At 29.4% G+C, this 23,367-nt stretch overlaps 6 protein-coding genes across 8 annotated transcripts; 4 read left to right on the top strand and 2 right to left on the bottom strand.

Annotated features, from left to right (window-relative positions):
• The first annotated feature begins 400 nt into the window (after positions 1 to 400).
• On the top strand, positions 401 to 2,274 carry LOC123301189. The gene is made up of 3 exons (XM_044883923.1): positions 401 to 804; positions 871 to 978; positions 1,048 to 2,274. The coding sequence occupies exons 1-3, from the start codon at positions 433 to 435 to the stop codon at positions 2,272 to 2,274; spliced, it is 1,707 nt and encodes a 568-aa protein (XP_044739858.1). The 5' UTR covers positions 401 to 432.
• A 3,030-nt stretch (positions 2,275 to 5,304) lies between these two features.
• LOC123301188 lies at positions 5,305 to 5,620 on the top strand. The gene has a single exon (XM_044883922.1). The coding sequence runs from the start codon at positions 5,321 to 5,323 to the stop codon at positions 5,618 to 5,620; it is 300 nt and encodes a 99-aa protein (XP_044739857.1). The 5' UTR covers positions 5,305 to 5,320.
• Positions 5,621 to 6,686: 1,066 nt separating this feature from the next.
• LOC123300277 (structure-specific endonuclease subunit slx1) lies at positions 6,687 to 8,546 on the bottom strand. Of its 2 annotated transcripts, XM_044882823.1 has the most exons (4): positions 8,157 to 8,546; positions 8,045 to 8,096; positions 6,869 to 7,514; positions 6,687 to 6,797 (listed from the first exon to the last, which is right to left on the bottom strand). In XM_044882823.1, exons 1-3 carry the CDS (start codon positions 8,336 to 8,338, stop codon positions 6,918 to 6,920), a joined length of 831 nt encoding a protein of 276 aa, XP_044738758.1. In that variant the 5' UTR covers positions 8,339 to 8,546; the 3' UTR covers positions 6,687 to 6,797; positions 6,869 to 6,917. The 2 variants fall into 2 exon arrangements, with proteins under 2 accessions (XP_044738758.1, XP_044738757.1); XM_044882822.1 differs by having other exon boundaries at positions 6,687 to 7,514.
• A 16-nt stretch (positions 8,547 to 8,562) lies between these two features.
• On the top strand, positions 8,563 to 12,292 carry LOC123301187 (zinc finger HIT domain-containing protein 2). The gene is made up of 5 exons (XM_044883921.1): positions 8,563 to 8,602; positions 9,170 to 9,194; positions 9,327 to 9,858; positions 11,111 to 11,320; positions 11,564 to 12,292. The coding sequence occupies exons 1-5, from the start codon at positions 8,563 to 8,565 to the stop codon at positions 11,873 to 11,875; spliced, it is 1,119 nt and encodes a 372-aa protein (XP_044739856.1). The 3' UTR covers positions 11,876 to 12,292.
• A 5,225-nt stretch (positions 12,293 to 17,517) lies between these two features.
• Positions 17,518 to 18,664, top strand: LOC123300654 (zinc finger protein 525-like). The gene is made up of 2 exons (XM_044883260.1): positions 17,518 to 17,550; positions 17,616 to 18,664. Exon 2 carries the CDS (start codon positions 17,619 to 17,621, stop codon positions 18,636 to 18,638), a length of 1,020 nt encoding a protein of 339 aa, XP_044739195.1. The 5' UTR covers positions 17,518 to 17,550; positions 17,616 to 17,618; the 3' UTR covers positions 18,639 to 18,664.
• A 2,606-nt stretch (positions 18,665 to 21,270) lies between these two features.
• Positions 21,271 to 22,030, bottom strand: LOC123300695 (mediator of RNA polymerase II transcription subunit 31). Of its 2 annotated transcripts, none has more exons than XM_044883315.1 (3): positions 21,887 to 22,030; positions 21,733 to 21,840; positions 21,271 to 21,664 (listed from the first exon to the last, which is right to left on the bottom strand). In XM_044883315.1, the coding sequence occupies exons 1-3, from the start codon at positions 21,897 to 21,899 to the stop codon at positions 21,315 to 21,317; spliced, it is 471 nt and encodes a 156-aa protein (XP_044739250.1). In that variant the 5' UTR covers positions 21,900 to 22,030; the 3' UTR covers positions 21,271 to 21,314. The 2 variants fall into 2 exon arrangements, with proteins under 2 accessions (XP_044739250.1, XP_044739251.1); XM_044883316.1 differs by having other exon boundaries at positions 21,733 to 21,822; positions 21,887 to 22,007.
• Between the last annotated feature and the right edge of the window lie 1,337 nt (positions 22,031 to 23,367).

Below are 23,367 nucleotides of genomic sequence, written 5' to 3'. Positions count from 1 at the left end.
AGCAATGTCAGTTCCACGAAATTGAAAGTATAGCAGTCTCAGTTATAAGCGTCAACGAGGGAAAAATGAGGTTCCTGTTTTTCACTTATAGAGGTTTTAGATGGGTTACAGGACTTGACAATTACTCTCACTTGTAGAGTTTTCTCACTCACCTAGATTTGACTGTATGTTTATTTTCGTTTATCCGTCTGTCTGCCTGTCTGTCCGTGAGCAAGGAAGGGCTTTTCATCACAAATTTTTTTTGTGCGCATGCGTCAGAATCAGCCATCTTTTTCGTACTGTTTTTTGTAAACAACCATGCTAAAGTGTCCGCTATCCGTGTATCAAAAATTAAAATATAAATCAAAGTTGATTAATTATAAAAAAAGTGAAAAAAAAAATAAATCGTAAGTCAAAATAACCTGAAAAAATTTTTTGTACTCCATTATAATTATGTTGTCTGTACGAAAAGGAACAACAAAACGGTGTTGTTATGGAGTATGTAAAAGTGATACACGATACAAATCATTTCAAACCAATAGATTCTATTTTATAAATTTTCCAAAGCCTTGTCTTGAATATCGAAAAAAAATAATCAAATCATCAAGCAAATTACATATTAAAGCATGTGCAAAATGTGCGAAATGTGAATTATGGGTGAAAAAATGTGGCAGAAGTGACCGAGGTTTTAGATCTATTGATGATGTTACTAAGGATACTTATATTTGCTCACTACATTTTCTTGGAGAAAGTGGTCCAACTGAACAAAACCCTGATCCTTTAAGCTATCAAGAGTTTCAACATATTGATAAATCAATTAATAAGGTAAGGTATAAAATAAATTATACAGAAATATAATTTTTGGAGTTATAACCTCAAACCTGTTTATAGGTGCCCAAAGCAAGAACCAGCTTATCCGAAAAATACAACAGAGTTGATATGAAAAAAGAAAATGGATTAGAATATAGAAAAATAGATGATATTCTACCAGATGCACAGGTACAGTGTGAATAATAGAAAATTATAAAAAAATTTTATTCTTAATGAAAATTTTTCTTTTTCTTATAGACATCAGTGACTCATGGAGGGGTTCACAACGTAATTGATGATAATACTTGTTTTGTTGAACAAATATTACCAGATCAAACGTCAGACATGAGTATGACCCTTGGAGATATACACCGTGAAGAAACTAGGAAACATACAAGAGCAATAGAAATTCAGACAGATTCGATAAAGATGCGTAATAAAATTATTCAGGTTAAGTTACCAAAAAATTCAGCCATAGAAATTCAGACAGATTCGATAAAGATGCGTAATAAAATTATTCAGGTTAAGTTACAAAAAAATTCAGCCATGGAAAAATTTATTATATCTATTCGCAGTGATGAAAAAAGATGCATATTTTATACAAGTCTTCATTTTGAGCAAATCCAAGCTTTACATAGATTTTTGAGTCCAGCTTGCGAAAACTTAGATTATTGGGGCAGTCGAGAGTCAAAGCATGAAAATTCCGAAAATAATAGTAAATACAAATTTACTTCATTACAGCAGTTGATTTTGGTTCTATTAAGATTACGAATGGGATATTTAACAGAAGATTTAGCTTACAAGTTCGATATTTCTACGGGGTTTGTTTCAAAAATATGTACAACTTGGATTTATTTTTTGTACAATGAATTTACCACTCAATTGAAGCCATTTATGTTCCCACCTAGGAAAACAATAGCCGAAACATTACCTAAAATATTTCGGTCTATAAAAAACATAAGAGTTATTGTAGATTGCGTTGAATTTTTTTGTCAATCGCCGTCAAACTTTGAGCACCAAGGTAATTTATATTCAAGTTATAAAGCTCATACCACATTTAAAGTGTTGATAGGATGTACTCCTAATGGATGTCTTAGTTTTGTATCTGATGCATTTGAGGGTTCAATATCGGATCCAGAAATATTTAAACGATCAAAAATAGCAGACTTATTGCAACCTGGAGATGTAGTACTAGCAGATCGAGGTTTTACGGTTCATGATGTAGTTGAAGCTAAGCAAGCACATTTAAATATTCCTCCATTTTTGAATGGAAGAGACCGTTTAACTGCTCAAGAGGAAATTTTGACGAAGAAGATAGCAAAACAACGAATATATGTTGAACATGTTATTGGGCGCATAAAAAATTTCAGACTTCTTTCCACCGTTTTACTTTTAAATATGCGTCCTATCATGTCACAAATTATATTTATCTGTGCATGCTTGGTCAACTTTCAAACACCTATAGTTTTCGACGAATTAAATTAAGGCCAGTGTGTTGTAGGAAATAAAAAAACTGAAAGTCAAAATAATTGTAATATAATTATATTAAAATTTCAAAACACATAACACTTGTAATGTTACAATATACTATTTATATTTTTATATTTTTTGTAAAACATCACATTTGTATATACGTGTACTTTTGTAATTTCTTTTTTTAATTATAAAAATATATTAATTTAATATTTTTTTCTTATGTATCCTTTTTGTGATAAATTAAGAAATATAAAAAAAATTAAACATGCTGTAAATTGTAGATTTGAAAGTTGTTCATGAAATATTTTTCACTTAGATAAATCAAAAGGTATTAAACAGCGGGGAATTCTCATTTCAAAATACTCGGGAGCCAAAATATTTTGATGAAACGCACTAACATGCTTCAGTACAGGTTCTATGAAATTGCCATCATAATAAATCTTCTCAATATGGAAACCCTTTGGGCTCCAAATAACAAAGTCACACCACAATCTCTCAGTTATTGCCATTTGAGTTTGTATTTGGTAGTAATATGCGTGACTTCGTTTTAACTTCATAGAAGTTCGAGTAATGGGAGTACAACAAAATGAAGTACGCTGTTGAGGTGTAAGAAGATGTAAATCAGTCGGATAATATTTTTCCAAAATTTTTGGACACTTTATTTCTAACACTCCGGTTGTATTTTTCAATGGATCTGAAATTAAGCCATCTGGCGATGCGCCTAATCCTGGATACTTGGAATTCACCCACAAGCCACTACTCTTTACTTCGTAAGAAAATTGTTTAGAAGTAAAGTCTTCATATTTTTTACGCGCAATGTCTTCATTCGCTCGACCATATTGCATTGCCTCAGTGGTTATATTTTGCTCAACCCACAATTGAGATTTGACTAGAGCAAAAATTTGGTCATTCGTTTTCTCAGTCTTAAATACTTTAATTTTAGAAGCTGTTATCAATATTTTACGGTATTGCCACCATTTATTATCATTACTTTGAGCTCCTTCAGTTATATCTACAGGCCCAGTTATATTATTGCACACATTAGTCGTTAGACGATAAACTAATGTCTTTAAATGACTTTTCCTTGGTTTTTCTAATACATAATCCTCGTATTGCGGCTGTAGTAATAATTGCCACATTGAAGGAGCTTTTCGACTAGCATTTATTAATTGTAAATCTGATAAAAAATTATTAATTTTTTGTTTGTCTATAGGTCTTGTTAAACTTCGACCAGGATCATATGACCTGCGTTTACTCATGTCATTTTTATTTTTATATTGCTGCTCATCTGCTTTGTGAGGTTCTTTTTTCTTTCTACCTTGATTCCAGCTACATAGTTTACTTGTACAAGGAACATTATCTTCGTCACAATCATCCAAATAATTCAATAGTACATATAGTAGGGCAGCTACATGAGAACAACGGCCCATACTAGAAGCTTTGCAATCACATGTACCATGAATCACTCGAGCAGTTAACGGATTGACCATAACTGACACTTGATGAATTTCTTTAGCCTTATACGAAGCTTGAATTTTGCACTTCATGCAAAACATTTGATCAGATGTTACGCCTTCAAGAATTTCAAAAACGTGGCCGCTTTCTACATACAATTTTCCTCGTTTTAACGGTTTTGACGTACTATAATCAGCCTTTGGAGTTTGATTATTATTGTTTTCATTTTCAACATCACTGTTATCATAGTCGTCATCTATGCATGATGTCACTAGATAATGGTACATAGATCCGTAGGTGAAATTCTTAGGTACTTTGTCAGAAGGAAATGGTTGCCAAATGTTAGGATAATTTATTTTAGGACTCTGCACTACATTTGGATTTTGATTAAGTGTATTTAGAATATTTAGCCATTTTCCTTTGTCAACTGTTTGGTCCACTGGTACATTATTCCTAATTGCATTTTTGACTCTGTAAATTATTTATATATTATTTATTTATTATGTCGCATTAAACATTTTGTTTCTGATAAAAAATTGCTAAACATATTTACATTTGTCTAATTAATAATGTCATGTAGAGCCTCAAAATATTAATGACTTAATTTATTAATTACTTCCGTAAGTATTACTCATGTTAACTAAAATATATTTTCAATTATTACAAATGAATTGGCATTATTAATAAGAATAAAATTGTAAATATTAATTTATTTTTTTGTGTTTTTAGATAGTCAACAAATGTCAATGTCTAACCTCTCAATCAGTTCACTTTTTTTCCCTTTTTGCGGACGCCCATGACATTTTAGCCACCTTTTCAATTGTTCACAATTATGAGCTTCAACTGAATCATAAATAAGTGAAGCACCATCGATGGTTTTTTCCAATAATTTATTTCTTTGTGGAGATAATAGTCCTTGCCCATCCATTGTTTATTAAAACAGTACGAATTTTTTGAATTTCCGCTGTTTCAACATGGCGGCACGCATGCGCTTGTCTGTTGATGAAAAGCCAAGATGAAATTTTTATAACATGTTCAGAACGTAAAAATTTAAATTCGTAAACCAGCAACATATATCTAATTGGCATTTTTGGTTTTCGCTGTAAATAATATATTTAATATGAGGAAGTGTATTATGTAATTTATTATAGAATTTGTGTGGCAGTCACACAAGATTTCTTTTCCCAAATATTATCTGCCTCTCGCTGCCAAGAGAGGCAGGTAATAAAACCAGTAAAACTAGTTGACATTGAAAGTGAAATTTTAAAAAAATCAAATAAATAATGTTTTTTTTTTTTATTAAAAAATATAAAGAAAATTATAAAAATTTCTATGAAAGTTTTAAAATGACCTTGAATTTTACCTAATCATCTTCACTTCAAATAATAAATACTCTTCACCCAGTTTCGTTTAACGGTATTTTTTTTAATATTATTTTATTATGTTTATAATAAATTCCTTTAACCATTGTGTTTGTATTTTTACTTATTATCATTAAATCATGCTGTCAATAACCAAAAACCAATCAGTTTTAATGAAGACAGTGAAGAAGTTATAAATAAATAAATAAATTAAACAAATAAAATAAAATTTAACAATAATGCGACTGATAATTATTACGATAATTTTAATTATATGTATTTCAAATGTATTCTCGCGTAGAATAGATAAAAATATGAAGAAAATACAGAAAGAATTGAAGCAAATACAAGAACGTGAAACAACACCAGTGAAATTTGTAACATTAGTTGCAATGCGATTAATTTATGGGATTGCATCAACAATGGGTTTAAGTGAAAATTTATCTGGTGTTTTGAATGGTGCATTTGTACCGCCCGGTGTCGACGATTATTCGGATTATGGAGAAGGTTTTGATTTGATTGGTGATGATGATTATTAATTATGTATTATTTATTTTAATTATTTATTTATTTATATTTTTGTAACTAGTCATATTTAAATTGTATTTATATGTAAAATATTTTTTTAAATAAAAACATTTTTTGCAATTTTATAAAAATTCGTTTTATGCTCTGGTACCTCATTTACAACTGTTGTCGCCCCCTAGGTATCTTTTTGATGGAGACCCACTTTAGTGTGTTTTTTTTTCAGTCTTCGTAAATCTACTTGGGCCCCCACATTTGATTCCTATCGTTTGCCTGTGTAAAAAAATCGAAGAAGGATTCGATCATACCATTGGCGCAGAATATATTTGGTGAAACTATTTTAACAGGTGTCGGGATAGAGGAAAGTGTTATTATACCTAGAATTCCAATTTATTCCCACTGAACTGCCGTTTCAATACAAAATTTAAGAGTTAAATTTCGAATCAAGCTTATGTTTGCAGTTACCATTAACAAAGTGCAAGAGGGCAAACATTGCAAGTAACAAGGGTGCATTTGGAAAGGCCTTGCTTTTTCCATGGCCAACTATTGTAGCCTGTTCGCGTGTGTTCAATGCCCAAAATCTTCACATATTTGCACCGGACGAAAAAACATATAATATAGTAAAGAGTAGCATCCTAGAATAATTTTCTGTTTTGGGTTATTCTAATGAGGAATTAATTTGTTAAACGTTATATATATATTAAGGAATAAAAAAAGTATCATATTATTTTATTTACTTCTTATTGATTTTTGCCAGTTATTTCAGGACAAAAACGCGGTCGAAGCAGCGGGTTAGAGTTAGTTTAAATATAATAGATTAGCTTTTTACGATATACAAGTAGATCATCATACACAAAATTAAACGAACCCTTAAAACAAAAACATCAGACGAGACGGGGATAGTGTATAAAATTCACTGTAAGTGTATCTATTGTAACTTATATACTCAAAGGAAAGACTAAACATCTTTCTTATCATCTGATAAACATCTTAAATATTTAGGACCGTGAATAAAGCAGCACAGAAGAATGAATATAAAAATACTTTATTACGTTTGATACATAATACATAAAAAACATTTATATTTAATTAAATAACAGAGCATCGTCAGCTAGTGGGCGAATGGCAATAATTTTCGTACTTCTGTTAGCGCGTTTACCCTAATTCAGCGATTATTTTTATAAATGGCTTCTAAAAAGTTAAAACTTATTATATAAATTACCCAGTGGGCATCTTTAAAAATATCACAATTAATAACGTACGGCAGCACAAGACATCGATGAATTGACGAGCATGCGGCCAAAATCAAATTTAATTAGAATCATCACTTAATTCTGAATATACATCACTATCATCATCTGCTTGCTGATCAAGATCTTTATAACATCCTTGTGATTTCCTAACTAAGTCACCCCATAACACACGAGTACAACATTTTGGACAATCTCCTTCGATTGGAACATATTCTCCAACATCCAAAAATAATTTTGATAAACATTCAAAATGTGCAATCATATCGCATTCAACGGCCAAGCATTCAATTTTATTATCATTATTTAAAATATTTTTACAACAGAAGCAAAATAAAATGTCTTCATCTTCTTGGTTACTCTTCTCTAATTTGGAGAGCGATGAAGAAGAACTTTTTGTTGATTTGGGTAATTTTTTACTAACAACTTTACCATAACAAATTGGCATATGAATTGGTGGTAATCGATCGTTATGAAAATCTCTAGCGTATTCTTGTTCCAGCCATCTTATGGTTAAAGGTAATCGATTCCATGGACCAATACGTAACATTTCAGAAACTATTCGTAATAAATAATCGAACATTCGTTCGTTATTCTTTTTCTTTGGTAAATGGTTTAATCGCCGAGATGTATGAGGATGTTGCCAGGCCCACTCAAACTAAAAAAATTTTAACAACAAAACTATTAAAATAAGAGAACTAAAAGAGTTTAAAAGGATGACTTTTTGTTGACTTCGAATTGAGACATAGATAAAATTGTATATTAGGAAATTCTATTTAAAAAATATAACTAAAAACTATACAACGCAACCGTCGGCAGTAGCAAAATTTATTCATATAACACCTTACAAACATTCTTCAATGTTTTTGTAAAGAATGTTTGTAATATTTTTATATGAATAAATTTAGCTACTGATGATGGTTGCATTACGAAATATCGATATTTAGCGAAATGTAAACCTGATTTTTTAAATAGAATTTCTTAATATACAATTTTATTTCAACTATCGTGGTTTCAAAAACCATAAAAAAGCTTGTATTTTTTCCGATTTAAAAAAAAATGTCTATTATGTTGTCTGGTTATTTTGTAATTACTTGACTTCCATATTTTTGGGAGGAAATTGCCCTGATTACTACTCACTGGATCCACGCTTGCATTTATCCAAGTTTGCTTATACAATATACTTACCCTTAACGCAGCAATCTCGTTTGGAAAGCCATGAATTATTAAAACCATTTTCCTAAAAATACAAAAATCTAAATTCTAAAATATTTAACTTCAATATTTAAAATCAAATTACCATGGTCCTCGATTACTGGTTTTCCAAGCTCCACCAAACTTCCGACCTTTATTATGTTGTTTTATTCGACGATTTGGATCAACTGTAAATCCTATATACGTACGACCTTTAAACTGTGGATTTTCACAATATAATAAGTACACTCCATAAAATTGCTCAATTACATGAGAATTCCCATCCATTCTTTTGTTTATTTATTCTTTTGTTTTCATTACTCGCCCATAACCTTTTATTGCTGCGAGTAGCTTAAGCGTAATTAGTGCTGAGCGTGTTGAGTAAGATATAAGCTAAGGGTGTGGAAAGTCATTTTTTATGGATATTAAAGACTTTTTGACTATTACCTTAAATAAAAGTGCAAGGTTTTCAGAAACTTAATCTTTAAGGGGTAACGATATTTCTTGTTCATATGGCCGCGGCCATGTTTTTTCCTATTGCTGACATCTGGCGTCGAGAAGAAAACATGTATATAAAGCTACATACATTTTGACATTATGGAAACGAACCTTTTTGAAAGTATTTTGTGCAAAATGCAAAATTTTAATAAAAAAATGGTTATTCATATTACAAATTGTATTTAGAAGGGCTGAAGACTTTGGTTTTCACATTTTATGAACACGAATTTAAAATATTAACAAAAAATAATAACCTGACATAGGATCGTTATATAAATTTGAAAATTTTTTTTTGATTAAAAGATATCAAATTTAAGTTTTTAGCCCTTTGTAACATCATTTTGAACATGCATGCAAATTTTTAGGTCATTTTATTGAGGATAACATAGAAAATCCTTTGTTTAAAAAAATGTAGATAATCTTCATATGACTATAACCCCTTAACGATGAAATCTTTTTTAAAATTCAAATTTGTTGTACATGTGAGAAAAGTTTAAAAAATTATTACAGCGCATAAGTAAGCGCAGAACACTGACATTTCATTTGTATACAAAAATTTATAAACTACAACAAAAAAAAAACACAAAAAAATGGAATTTTTACCAACAAAATTAACGGAAGAAAATCAAAATGTAATTTGTGCAATGTAAGTACACAATTTTTCATTAATTGGCAATTTACAATTAATTTATTTAGAACACCAAAAACACAAAAGAAAAATTTTGTAACCTATAAAATAGTTTTTTTTATCAAAAATACACAATAATTTCAATTATAGATGTAATTTGAATCCAGTAAAATATACTTGTCCACGATGTAACATTTCATATTGCTCTGTTGATTGCTATAAAAATGAAAAACATGTAGAATGTTCGGAAAATTTTTACCGGGAAAATGTAATGACTGAATTAACCAGTACTACCGATGAAGAATCTAAACAAAAAATGTATGAAATATTAACACGATTTCAAAACGAGCAAGATACGAATCTTTTAAATAATGATATAGAAATGAACAGTGATGAAATGGATTCAGATGATGAAGATTGTATGGATTTAAGTGAGCGATTAGAGAATGTTGATTTGAATAATCCAGATGCAGTTTGGGAAAAATTAAATAATGATGAACGACAACAATTTGAAGCATTAGTAAATAGTGGACAAATTGCACAGTTTATACCAAATTGGACACCATGGTGGTGTTTAAAAACGATCACAGCTCCAATACAGGATTTGGATCAACCAGAAGATTTTAGTTATGTAGAACATTGTCCAAAAATTAAGGAAGTTCCTGATTTTAATGTCATTTCGGTAATGAAAGTTGCGTTTATAGATAACACAGGTCTGCGACTAAAAAACTGCATACGATTTTTTTACATTTTCTTATAGATTTTGACCTCCCAAAAACAGGAAAAATATTCAAAACATTCTATCATATAGGTTTTTATAGATATTAGTAACAACTTAAACTAGTCTTTAAGTAGTACAATATAGTATTTTATAGTAATATTAAATTAAACTAGTCTTAAAGTATTATTATTGCACAATGAAAATAAATTAGCTTCGCTTCCAATGGGGTATTCTGTGCATATGGAAGAAAACTAACTGTAATAATTTGGCCATTATCCTGGAAAGAATCAAATACCAGGACCATTAATGGATGGTTTGTGGGGACTTTTGGATCAGCAGGCAGCTGACGATGCTTTTGGGTCAGCAGGCAGGCTATACTAAATACCCTTGCTTCTTATGTTTATGGGATAGTAGAGCCAGATAACAGCATTGGACTAAAAGTGATTGGTCACCCCGAGAAACTTTAAAACCTGGAGAGAAAAATGTTATCAATACTACTTTGGTGCCGCCAGAAAAAGTTTTGTTACCACCTCTCCATATCAATTGGGTTAATGAAACAATTTGTAAAACTCCTACAAGAGGGTGGAGACTATTTTAAATATCTATGTACAAAATTCCCGAAGATGTCAGAAGCAAAGTTGAAAGAGGGAGTTTTTACTGTTCCCGACATCAGAAGGCTTTTAACCGGCACCCTCTTTGTGGAAAGTATGAATGAGAAAGAAAAATAAGCTTGTGTATCGTTCAAGGATGTAGTGTGAAAGTTTTTGGGAAATACTAAGGATTCTGACTACAAAACCATTGTTCAACTAGCAGCATACGAAGCTCAAGGCTGCAAGATTAGCCTGAAGGTCCATTTTTTGCACTCCTACATAGACTTTTTTCCTGAAAACCTTTTTTCCTGGTTTCACCAGGATGTCCGCGATATCGAGAGGCAGTTCCAAGGAAGATGGGATGTGATTAAGCTTACAGGCTACCTTCAGGCTACTGTATAATTTTTAATAAACGAGTGCTTTTACCATTTATTTGTTTTTGAATTTGCAAAAAAACCTTACGTGATAGAAACAAATGGCCATAATTTCTGAAATCAGCGCATTCTAAAACATATAATTTAGTATCTCATGCAGCTGACAAAAATTTTTTTTTGCTGACCTGTGTAATTGATTACAGTTTTTATTTTTCTTCGAATATTCTGATTAATAAATTAAATTTTTAGAATACCCCACCTTCAGAATGTGTTCAATTTAATATTGTAAATGTACTGGCATCATTTGTATATACAATGAAAACTTATAATGGCGAACATTACGATTATATCAATGAATCGGTTTATCTGTTAATATTTTTGTCAAATAACTTAAAAAATGGTAAAAATTATGAAGATCCAAACACTGCTATGAATGACATCATTGTTGAAGCTTCCCACGTAAGTTTTTTAAATTAAAAGATATACAGAGTGCTTTTTTAAGTTGACATATGCTTCAAACTCACAAAACATTTTTCCGCAGTTTATTCAAAAACGGACTGAAAAGTTTTACCCAAAAATTGTTGACTTATTTTAAGAGTAACCCCTATCCGGGAGCTTTCAAGATTACAAGTTGATGATTTTTGTTATATTTTTATAAATAAATTGATTCAAAATGCTAACAAAATGAATTTTACTTTTCAGTGTTTTTTAATAGTATTCGATGAGCGTGAATTCGATGACATGAAAGTGAATTGTAAAACTTTAATAAAAGGTCCATCAATAAATGATCAAACGTTTTACATACAAGCAGCACTATCTGAGATCCACAAAATGTTGGTTACATTAAAACGTAAAATCAACCATAGACTGAAATTGGCCAAAGAAGGTAAACGCAGTATTGAACCAGATGATCCAGAAATTGAGATACCAAAAGAAAAATTAAATTTACATATTAAAAAAATTGAATATTATATGTCGTACATTAAATCTTTCAATTTACTGATTAATTTTTGAATATATACATTTTTTTTTTCTTTTTGAAAGATTCGATGATATTTTTATATGTCTATTACTGTTCTTTTAGTTTTGAAAGCCTGTAAAAAACTAAGGGGCTGCATACACGTATCTAGCAGTAGCAATAGTACAAAAATAGTAACAGTCGTAAGATCCCCTAATCCCAGAGATTTATAAAATACATATAGATTCATACTTTCATAACGTACCATAATCTACTCTTAATCAGATTTATATCTTATAAATATAGTCTTTGCTTTAATAAATCAGTTTATTATTATCGTAAATCGATATATCGAGATATACATTCTAAAAGTGATTCCCTAAACTCATTTTTAATAAAATACCATGGTAATGATAAATAAACAACTACATCTATAATGGTTGGTGAATATTATCAATAGGGAATATTCATGAAATTTAAATTTGGTTCAAATATTTTTCTTCCGTAACTTTAATGACTGGACATTTTAACTAAACCATTATTTTAGTAATTAATATGTTTTTAATTAGTTAAAATTAAATAATAAAAGTACAAATTCAGTGAGGGCATTTAAAAATTTCTAAAACGGAAATTCAAATTTTTATACGGACGTGACATCAAAGTACGGGCTTGTCAAATTTGTTGACATACTGTATGATATTGATTACTTACATTTTATATGGTATTTCATTAAATTATACTATTCTACGGTTTTTTATTAGAAAACTTAATTATAACGAGTGTAAATTCTGTGTTGTAAATTCATTTTTTTAAAATGTAAATTATACATTGAACTGTCACCAATTGAAAGATCACGTACTTATACGTCATCAACAGAGTTATTTAATAATCCGGAAGTTTATCCAAAAAAAGAATGTTTTAGTGTTATTAAAATACCATATTTTGTTGAATGGTTTAAGTTTGTAAATTTTTCGTTTACTAATAGTTACCCATTTTTAAAGCTCATTTCTATCAAAATCTTAAATAGAAAATGGCAAAATCAAGATAGACAGTGGATACTTCATTCCATTAATTACACAAAGTTACCAAAAACTCATATTTTAACGGTATTTTTCGGGAATTAAATTAGATAGATAAGGAAAAAAGTATATTTTTTAATACACACAAAATTGATCATTCTTGTTCAATTTTGTGTTTAATTGTTTTGATCGATAGTTTCAAGTATTTATTCAAAATCCAAGTCAATGTTAGATTAGGTGGCAGCTAATAACACTTAAAATTGTTTTATAAACTAATGCCTACGATTGATCCAGCCATTTAATTATGTAAAAGATGATAATTGGCACTAATTTCTAATTTCCACGGTATTTAACAGGTAACAGATAGAGAAAGAGATAGTAAAACCTATATTAGAACCTTATTCTTTATAAACAACATTTTGTTCGAGACATTTTTCCAGCGGATTTGTTCGCGATTTTTCTGAAGAATGCGCATGTTGACTAAAATTGAAGAATATTTCAGGATATATTCTATTTTTCTGTTTCATTCATTGAATTATAAGTGTATGCAGCCTGTTAAAAATCAAACTGTCTCCCTTCAATCGACGTTATAATCTGTATAGAATAGTAAAATTGAATTCCTTTATTCCTAATCAGCTGTTGACGCCAATATTTTACGTAATATTTTTTTTTTTAAATTAATCTTTTTATTTATTTACTAAAAAATTTATTTTTTATTAATTTCTGAAAATTGTTAATTCAAATTAAGAAGGAATCACATAACACGTAATTTATCAGTGAATTGTAGTGTAATTGAAAACTTTTCATAAAAGTTTATTTCACAAAATGGTGCATAAATTAGAAATATTCAAGTTGAGGTGTCGAGTGTTATGTGTGAATAATTTTATTTTGTATTATTATGTAATGTTTTATCCATATTGTTATTTTTGTGAAAATTTTACGTTTGGAATAAATATTTTAAAAAATTATCAAATTTTGTTTCATTCGCATACAGGAATACATAAAATAGCCATTCTTAGGGAGTCCTCAATAACAGCTCCGATTTTGATGATTTTGAGTTATCCACGTTATAGTCTTCAATTCTCTTACCTTCACTTTTATTAACTAAGTAATGGATTTTACCTTTTAGTTCGAATCTTTAATTATTTTGAAAAGAAAATATGGCCATGTTTCTTGCTGATAATGTTGCATTCTAAAGATGAAAGAATTTTTAAAATCGGTTATGTATTGAACTAAAACATGCCGGTTTCACTATTTAATGGATTTTTACTTTTGATGAGCAACTCTAATTTTTAGTCCATGTTACTTGCTGATAAAAAAATCGTATAAAATTATCAATTAATTAATTATGTAGTAAAGGTAAGTATTAAGTTAATTATATAGTTATAAATAAGCCGGGTGGCAGGGTGGATATAGCCCTTGCCAATTTTAATTCCCACCCCCTGACAGAAGAGTGATTTATGACATAAGTAAGAAAGTGGGACTAACATAATGAATTTTATTTTTGTGAAATAACACGTTCTCCTATTACAAAATCTTATAAAATTTCATTTAACAAGAATAAATTTTTAGCATTTACAACAAACAAAAAAGCAAGTAAAATAAGTATTTTTTTAATATTTTGTAATAGGAGAATATGAGCGAGAGATACTATATGACATGTTCTCCTATTAAAAAGTTTCTTATTTAGCAACCAACTTATTAACCAAGCCATTTTTGTACATATTTTTAATATTTTGTAACAGGAGAACATGATTTTAAATAGTAAGATATATTTATGATTATTTAAATTCCCACCCCCTGACAGAATAGTGATTTATGACATATGTATAATTGACATTATTTATTGCAAGAGGGCGGGTTATATAGATAATTTTAACTATAATAGTAGAGTGAAATTACGCCTTGTGTATGGATTAAAAGTTCGAGCAACGAAACTTTGGGGTTTTTCTTTTCACATCAAAATAAGTATTTTTTGAAATTTTTTACTTTCCCGGAGTGGTGCAACATGTTTAAAAAACAAAATGGCGTCAAAAATGAAATTTTTTGCAGAAATTTTATCATTTTTATTTTATATTCGCAAAAGGAGGCATCGGTGCATATCCAAATTTGGTAGGTTTGTAGTCCATGTTAAGAACTACTCCTCATATTTTTTTGGTGGGGTTTCGTCCCTTCCCCTCCCAGTTATATATATATGTATACATACATATGGTAAAACAGTTCATTTGACTGTAACTTGAAAAATATTCGATTGATTTTAATGAAACTAATATCAATAGTAGGTTTTATTACTCACAAATTTTGGTTAAAATTTTAGCGAAATCCGTTAAATAGTTCGGCCAAAATTTCCAATTTAGGAAATTGTTTAAAATGGCTGCCATTTTATGCCATTTTGTCCTACGAGGTTAAATTTTTTTTTAAATTGTAGCATTTTTTATTATCTTTCGATTTTATAATAAGTGGCTTACCCGTAAAATGACTCCTTGATCCATATTTTTTCGAAAAACGGAAAATTTAGCACTTTCTGGAAATAATTGTTTGGGGGGTGTATGGACTGGCTTTGGGGGGTGTTTTTTGCTTTGGCATGAGAAAACTATTTTTAAAAGAGGTCTATATGGTTTAAAGCAAAATTTTTAAGTTTTAACCCTCGCGCTGTAAGGGGGAAGGGGTGTATGAAATAAATGTACCTTAAAAGATTTTAAAAAGAGGTCAAAATAGCTTAAAATGCTAAAGTAACCCAAAATTTTAGATGCTTTTATTAATATAGCACTTTTTACAACATCCACCCCTTCCCCTCCCGCTTTCATATTTTTTGCAAATTCAAAATTTTTATGACGTATAAAGGGGTTTTTGGGGTCGCTGATCTCGAATTTTGCAATAGATTATCAAAAACAATTGTAATATTTTTAGGGGGTGTACTTATTTGGGCCAAAAGTTCAAGATCAGCGACCCCCAAAACCTCTTTATACGTGATAAAAATTTTGAATTTGCAACAAATATGAAAGCGGGAGGGGAAGGGGTGGATGTTGTAAAAAGTGCTATATTAATAAAAGTATCTAAAATTTTGGGTTACTTTAGCATTTTAAGCTATTTTGACCTCTTTTTAAAATCTTTTAAGACACATTTATTTCATGCACCCCTTCCCCCTTACAGCGCGGGGGTTAAAACTTAAAAATTTTGCTTTAAACCATATAGACCTCTTTTAAAAATATTTTTCTCATGCCAAAGCAAAAAACACCCCCCAAAGCCAGTCCATACACCCCCCAAACAATTATTTCCAGAAAGTGCTAAATTTTCCGTTTTTCGCAAAAATATGGATCAAGGAGTCATTTTACGGGTAAGCCTTTTATTATAAAATCGAAAGATAATAAAAAATGCTACAATTTAAAAAAAAATTTAACCTCGTAGGACAAAATGGCATAAAATGGCAGCCATTTTAAACAATACCCTAAATTGGAAATTTTGGCCGAACTATTTAACGGATTTCGCTAAAATTTTAACCGAAAGTTGTAAGTAATAAAACCTACTATTGATATTAGTTTCATTAAAATCAATCGAATATTTTTCAAGTTATAGTCAAATGAACTGTTTTACCATATGTATGTATACATATATATATAACTGGGAGGGGAAGGGACGAAACCCCACCAAAAAATTATGAGGAGTAGTTCTTAACATGGACTACAAACCTACCAAATTTGGATATGCACCGATGCCTCCTTTTGCGAATATAAAATAAAAATGATAAAATTTCTGCAAAAAATTTCATTTTTGACGCCATTTTGTTTTTTAAACATGTTGCACCACTCCGGGAAAGTAAAAAATTTCAAAAAATACTTATTTTGATGTGAAAAGAAAAACCCCAAAGTTTCGTTGCTCGAACTTTTAATCCATATAACAGCCTTTTTTTGCTTAGATTTACTCCAGTATAAAAAGAGTGGAAAATTTAAACAACAGGAAAAATTCATTTAATTTAAAAGTAAAAATATTATCTACACCAGGATACGAACCATCGTACCTTGGCTTTATAAGCAAGTGCTATATCCACACTGCCACCTGCCTTATTTATATTAATAAAATTAAATACACTTACTAAATAATATGGGGGAGCTAACTTAATGGCAAATAATTGTTTAATAAATAATAAATAAACATTTAACGATCGAACAAATATTTTTAATTATCAATCAATGAAGAACAAACTTGGAACAAACGACGAACAATAGACTAAAAAAGATTTATAATTAATTAACTCGAAAAATAATTTTGTGGGGGGCCAAATTACATTAACTGATAATTACAGATGTGAGCAAATTTTTGGATCATTATAATTAATAAAATTAATACTGTTAGAAAGAATTCGAAAGCTTAATAAGTTAAAAAAGTTTAAGTTCACATTTGAATATCTGCCAAACCCCCAAACCAATCCAACCACACATTTATTTGGTTCAACCTCTATGGGTTCAACACATGGAAGTTGTAAGGAGGTTGAACCCGTTAAACACGAATGACATAATTTATGTTTTTTAACTATAAATTAACCTTTCCGAAAATTTTTCCTCTAATTTATGTGAAAATTGTAAAGATAAATTAATTTTGATTATGAAAAGTTATTTTATTTTACAAATATAAACCAGTTTTGTTTAAACTTTTTTAATAATATAAGTGTATACATCAAATTTAAAAATTGTGTATACATTTGGGGACTTGGGGTAAATATTTCAAGATACATATTTTTATTTTTAAAAAGAAAATACCAATAATATTTATTTTCAAGAACATGGATGATGATGGTATGGAAAGAATACCAGTTAAAATTAAAATTGAAGAACAACTACATAGCGAATTTATTATCAAAGAAGAATTGCCAGAAAATGATCCATTAGCAGAAACCACTACAGACGACATCAATTTTGAAAACACGAGTACATCTACTATTAATAATTTAACAAATGAAGAAATAACGAAATATAAAACATTTAATCTGGAAGATAATTTGGAATTGCAACGATTATATACTGGTAAACCAATTTATAAATGTAATTTTTGTGATAAAACATTTACACAGGAAAGTTATTTTGTAATACATGAACGAACTCATACTGGAGAAAGACCATTTTCATGTAACTTTTGTGGTAAATCGTTCACACAGCAAAGTCATTTACCGGCACATGAACGTACACATACCGGAGAAAGACCTTACAAATGTATGGTATGCGATAAAACATTTACCGAACGTAGTAATTTAACACGTCATATACGAACACATACTGGAGAAAGGCCTTACAAGTGTAATTTATGTTGTAAAACTTTTACACGACAAACTAGTTTAACAGAACATGAACGCAGTCATAATGGCGAAAGACCTTTTAAATGTACAATGTGTGAGAAAACATTTATAGCGAGAGCAGATCTAACTAGACATGAAAAATTGCATACAGGAGAAGGAGCATATAAATGTAATGTTTGTACGAAAATATTTTTAACGAAAACTGATTATACACGCCATGAACGAACACATACGGGAGAACGACCTTATAAATGTACGACATGTAACAAGACATTTATACAACAAGGTAATTTAACGGTACATGAAAGGACTCACCATAAGACTAATTTAAATAATATTGTTGTAAAAGATCAACCAGATATTTATCGATGTCATATTTGTTACAAAACATTTACGGGACGTAGTGACTTAGTGAAACATGAAACAATTCATAACATGAGTGCTACTGATCTTGCCACATATGCGTGTAATATGTATGATCAAACTCAATTTGTAACTAAAATTAAATGAATATCGAAGTACAGCCAGTATTTAGACCTTTCAAAGCAAAATTTATTGTTAAAACTCAATATTTTTAATGATTTTAAAATATAAATGCTTAAAGATAATGTGATATTGCAGAACTATTGGTTTTATTTAATTTTTATGCACCTTTTTATACAAACAGAAGTTAATTTGATCTATAAGCGTTCGGCGGCATGCAATCATCTAAGGATTAATTATTCGGGGTTAATACGTGCTCGTTTCTCTATATTATCAGTCGAGGTGATATATAGTGTGTCCCCGGATAGAGGTAACTATACTTGTAAATTTTCTTATTTTGCATTTTAAGAAAAAAAGTCATTCTTTATAAGAAGTTTTGCTTAATATGAAAAGTATGTAGGAATATTTAAAACTTCTAAATAATGTACAGGGTAGCCAAAAATTTGGTATCACTATTTATTTTTTTTTTTTTGGGTAAAACTACCCTTCGTTTTTAAAAGTTGACAAAATGTTACTAAAAAAAGTTACTCGAAATTAACAATTATGACTATATAAAATATCAAGAAGATCTTTCCAACTTTGACAATTCCATTCTTAGTGAATGTTTATCCGAGAAAATAAATTTTCTTTTTAATTTTCTAAACTAGTCCACAAAAAAATACGCTCTCGAATAATGTATGTTAATTGATTTATTATTATTTTCTTTCTTACGTTTTTTTATAATTAGAGCTTTTGTTCAAATAAAAAATGATGCTATAATTAAAGTACATGGATCTTCTTGATATTTTGTATAGAGTCATAATTGTTAATTGCGAGTAACTTTTCTTAGTAACATTTCGCCAACTTATAAAAAAGAAGGGTAGTTAACCAAAAATAAAAATAGTGATTCCAAATTTTTGGCTACTCTGAACATTATTAAGAAATTTTAAATATACCTACACACTTTTCAGAATAAGCAAAACTTCTTATAAAGAATGACTTTTTTTCTTAAAATGCAAAATAAGTAAATTTACACGTATAGTTACCTCTATCCGGGGACACACTATATAATAATATTTTTATTTGCGGATAATTAGGTAAGTAAATAATTGATAGTATAGGTATAAGAATGAATTTTTGTTGACTTCGAGTTGAGACATAGTTATTGAAATAAATACCACGATACTCGAAATAAAATTGTATATTAAGTAATTCTATTTAAAAAATACAATAAAAAATATTATATTATATGTAATATTAGATATTTCGATTGCAACACAATCATTGTCAGTAGCTACTAAATTTATTTATATAACACATTACAAACATTTTTCACAAAGTTAAAAATAAATATGTAAAACATTACCATCAATTACAGTAACTTGAACAAGCCCATTCTTATGAAGACGCAAAGTATACTGAGTCTTTATAAGAAATTCGTATAATGTGGTTCAGCTTCAATCGTTCATGAGTCTGTTTGTACCTAAACGTGTAACTTTTAAAGTTGTTGACCGATAAATGTCATATTCACACAAGGTTTTGATCTGTCGAGACAGTGGGCGAATTTCGAATGCTTCTATTGTAATCAAACTACATGTTATTGATATAGTTAAACCAATTTTGATCGCCTCGTATACGATTGAATAAAACGGGGTGGATCGAGCAATCAAATCTGCGTATTCAACTATGCATTTATTTACAGCCACATCACTTGCTTCATTTTTCTTCAATATCTCGTACCATATGGTGGATTTCGAAAGTGCTTAAGCCATGAACTTCAAAATGTAATCAGATCTAGCTTTTAATGAATACTTTTGAATGTCGCAAAAATTGTTCAAAATCCGTTAAGATATTGTACTACAATAAAAGGTGATATTTACACATACAGACGGACTTCTAATTAGAAATAGATTGAAAAGCTTTCGAAAACTCGAATTTGTAGAAATATTTCCAAAAATGAATGAATTAAAATCATATTTTCTAAGATAATTATTAAAAACTTCGAAATTACTTTGAGCTTTGGTTATAGTATTCTATTAAAAATGAGACCATTTTTGTACATCAGTTAATTTCTACAAAAATATGTGTTGAGATTTGTTGTACGTTCAATTAATAGCAAGATTTGAAGTTTTTTATGGGACTGAGGTAAAAATGGAAAACTTTGATGAGGAGGACCCTCCTTTTAAGATTCAGAGCTCATATTTCGAGATAATTTTTTAGAGATGCATAGAAATCAATTTTCCAGTATCAGAAGTAAAAAATAGTAGATTGTTGTGAACCACCCTAGTGTAGCTGCAGATGCACCTTCTTGAAGGTAAATCTGGCGGCACCCATGCTGTCATAATGTATGTTATAAATAGAAAAAGGTAGTTAGAGGTGAAGTTTATAGGAGAATTAAAGGCAGGGGAATTAAAATTATTTTTCTCATAAGATCTACGAACATGGAATTTTCGCTCGAAATCTAGGGCATTATTGCATATAATATGCATTACTTACAGTTTCTAACTTGGCCCGGTTGGCAAAATAATCTTAATATTCAGTAGTTTCGTAGCTTTCCAGATTTTAACATTTCACCAGCTTCTAGATTTCGAGTGTTAGTAGTTTTTAAAAATGAATAAAACGGAATAAAATAATTTAAACGGTTTTTGTATAAACGAGTTTTTTTTTTAATGAACGCTTTGGAAAATTATAACAAAAATACAAACTTTCTTATATTATAAAATTTTAAGTGACCTTAGGTCCAATACCATTATTTGTATTAATAGTACCATTCGTAGTATTATTATTCTGTTGTTCATTATTAGTTGTGTTTCCATTGGCCGCAGCAGTTTGTAAGAGACGACTTCGTCGGCGTGTATAATGTTGCCACAATAATATTTGTTGATCATCAATGAATTTTGTACATTGTGAGTTAACCACCTCCCGTCTAAAATGTTCGTATTGTAGTAAATCTAAGAAATACAAGCACATTGGATATTTTAAATAACGTGCATATTCTGGTTGTTTCCAATATAATAAATATTTTAAATAATTTACAAAAGCAGCATCCTTAAAGTATCCTCTTTGAGCCAAAACTAAAACATTAAAAATATTTGCATCAGTATTCTTATATTACAATATAATATTTTTAATATAATCTTACAATTTAAATAATTTGGATTTGCCAAACATTGTACAAATTCTAATTCGACTTGAAATCGTACTCTTTGTTGGTCATCGGTTTCTGGACCTCCTGCAACAAATTTGAAACCTTTCTTAATCGTTTAGCATGAACTTATTATGCATTTAATACAAACCTTTTGTTGCCATATTTTATTCACTCATTACTTAGTTTTATTTAAATATTTTTTTTATTCTCACTTCTCTTCTAGTGTTTATCAAATGTATGTTTTCATGACATAGATAATGAATTTTATTTTGTAGGGATTGTTCTGTTATGACACATAATAATAGCTACGAGCCTCATACTAGACCACAGACTTAATATCTAAAACAAAGTCGGGTTAGTTACACCACTTATAATAGGGAATATTCATGTATTTTTTTATATTTTTAATTCATTGCTTACACCGTTATAACAAAGCAAAAAATATAAATACTGCTTAAAAATGCTGTATTTAAGTGTAAGAAAATATTTAAAATACATTATAATTTTTAGATATTTATACGCAGTTTTTTGGCGCTCTCTGTTGATGACGTATAAGTACGTGATCTGTCAATTGGTGGCAGCTCAATGTATAATTTACACTTAAAAAAATGAATTCCGTATAAAAAACGAACATCCGTATAAAAATTTGAATTTTCGTTTTAGAAATTTTTAAATGCCCTCACTGAATTTGTACTTTTATTAATTAATTTTAAGTTATTAAAAAGATATTAATTACTAAAATAATGGTTTTGTTGGAATGTCCAGTCATTAAAGTAACGGAAGAAAAATATTTGAACCAAATTTAAATTTCATGAATATTCCCTATTCAAGACCGGCTGAATTGATTTTAATGATCTCCGATTTGTTAAATTAAAGCACATAAAATTGTGAAGAAAAGGGAAGACAAGTAAGGGCAAGAGAAGTGAAGTTTATAAGGTTTATGATATTATAGCGCGGTAGTCTTTGTTTTTAAAGTTGAAATTTCCCAATGTAACTGCTAGTACATAAATAAATAGCGAGGCTGTAAACAATTCCATTTGGATGGCTTGTTTTTGGACGTTTACCACAGAAGAGAATTAACTTATATGATTATAAAAGATACAACACTCTGTGTAACCACAGAGTTGTGAGAGACAATAGCCACAAATTCGAAAAACTTGCTTTAAGTTAATATTAACTTGTCGAAAACGATGCCTCTCACTAAAATTCATTCCAAATTAAGCTTACAAATAAGAAAATTGGAAAGATTCTATAAACAATATTTTCTGCAATCACGAAAACTTCGCTTAAGAAATTTGAACCTGGTGATACTGTTTTGTTTGGAGCTCTATTTTGTGATACACCAAATATGTTTATTGTTGTATTTTTTTTTTTAAACTTATAAAAATGGCAACTTTTGAAAAATACGAAAGGATAAATTATTAAATAAAAAAATCTTACCACGTGTCAAAGCACAAATGATGGCGTTGATTTAAGAAAGGATTGTTAGGCGGAAGAACATGTGGAATAATTTTATTCATGCTTTTTCCTCATGCTCTCCAAATCATTAAAAATGAAATTTAATACCGCTAACGCCCCCTTTTATATTTAGTGCGTGTTACGTAAGCAGTCTATTTAAAAGTATGTTGT

This window comes from Chrysoperla carnea, chromosome 5, assembly GCF_905475395.1.
Source record: "Chrysoperla carnea chromosome 5, inChrCarn1.1, whole genome shotgun sequence".
In the NCBI taxonomy this organism is placed as follows: Eukaryota; Metazoa; Arthropoda; class Insecta; order Neuroptera; family Chrysopidae; genus Chrysoperla; species Chrysoperla carnea.
Note: the sequence above shows the minus strand (reverse complement) of the source record. Positions and strands in the feature narration are given on the sequence as shown.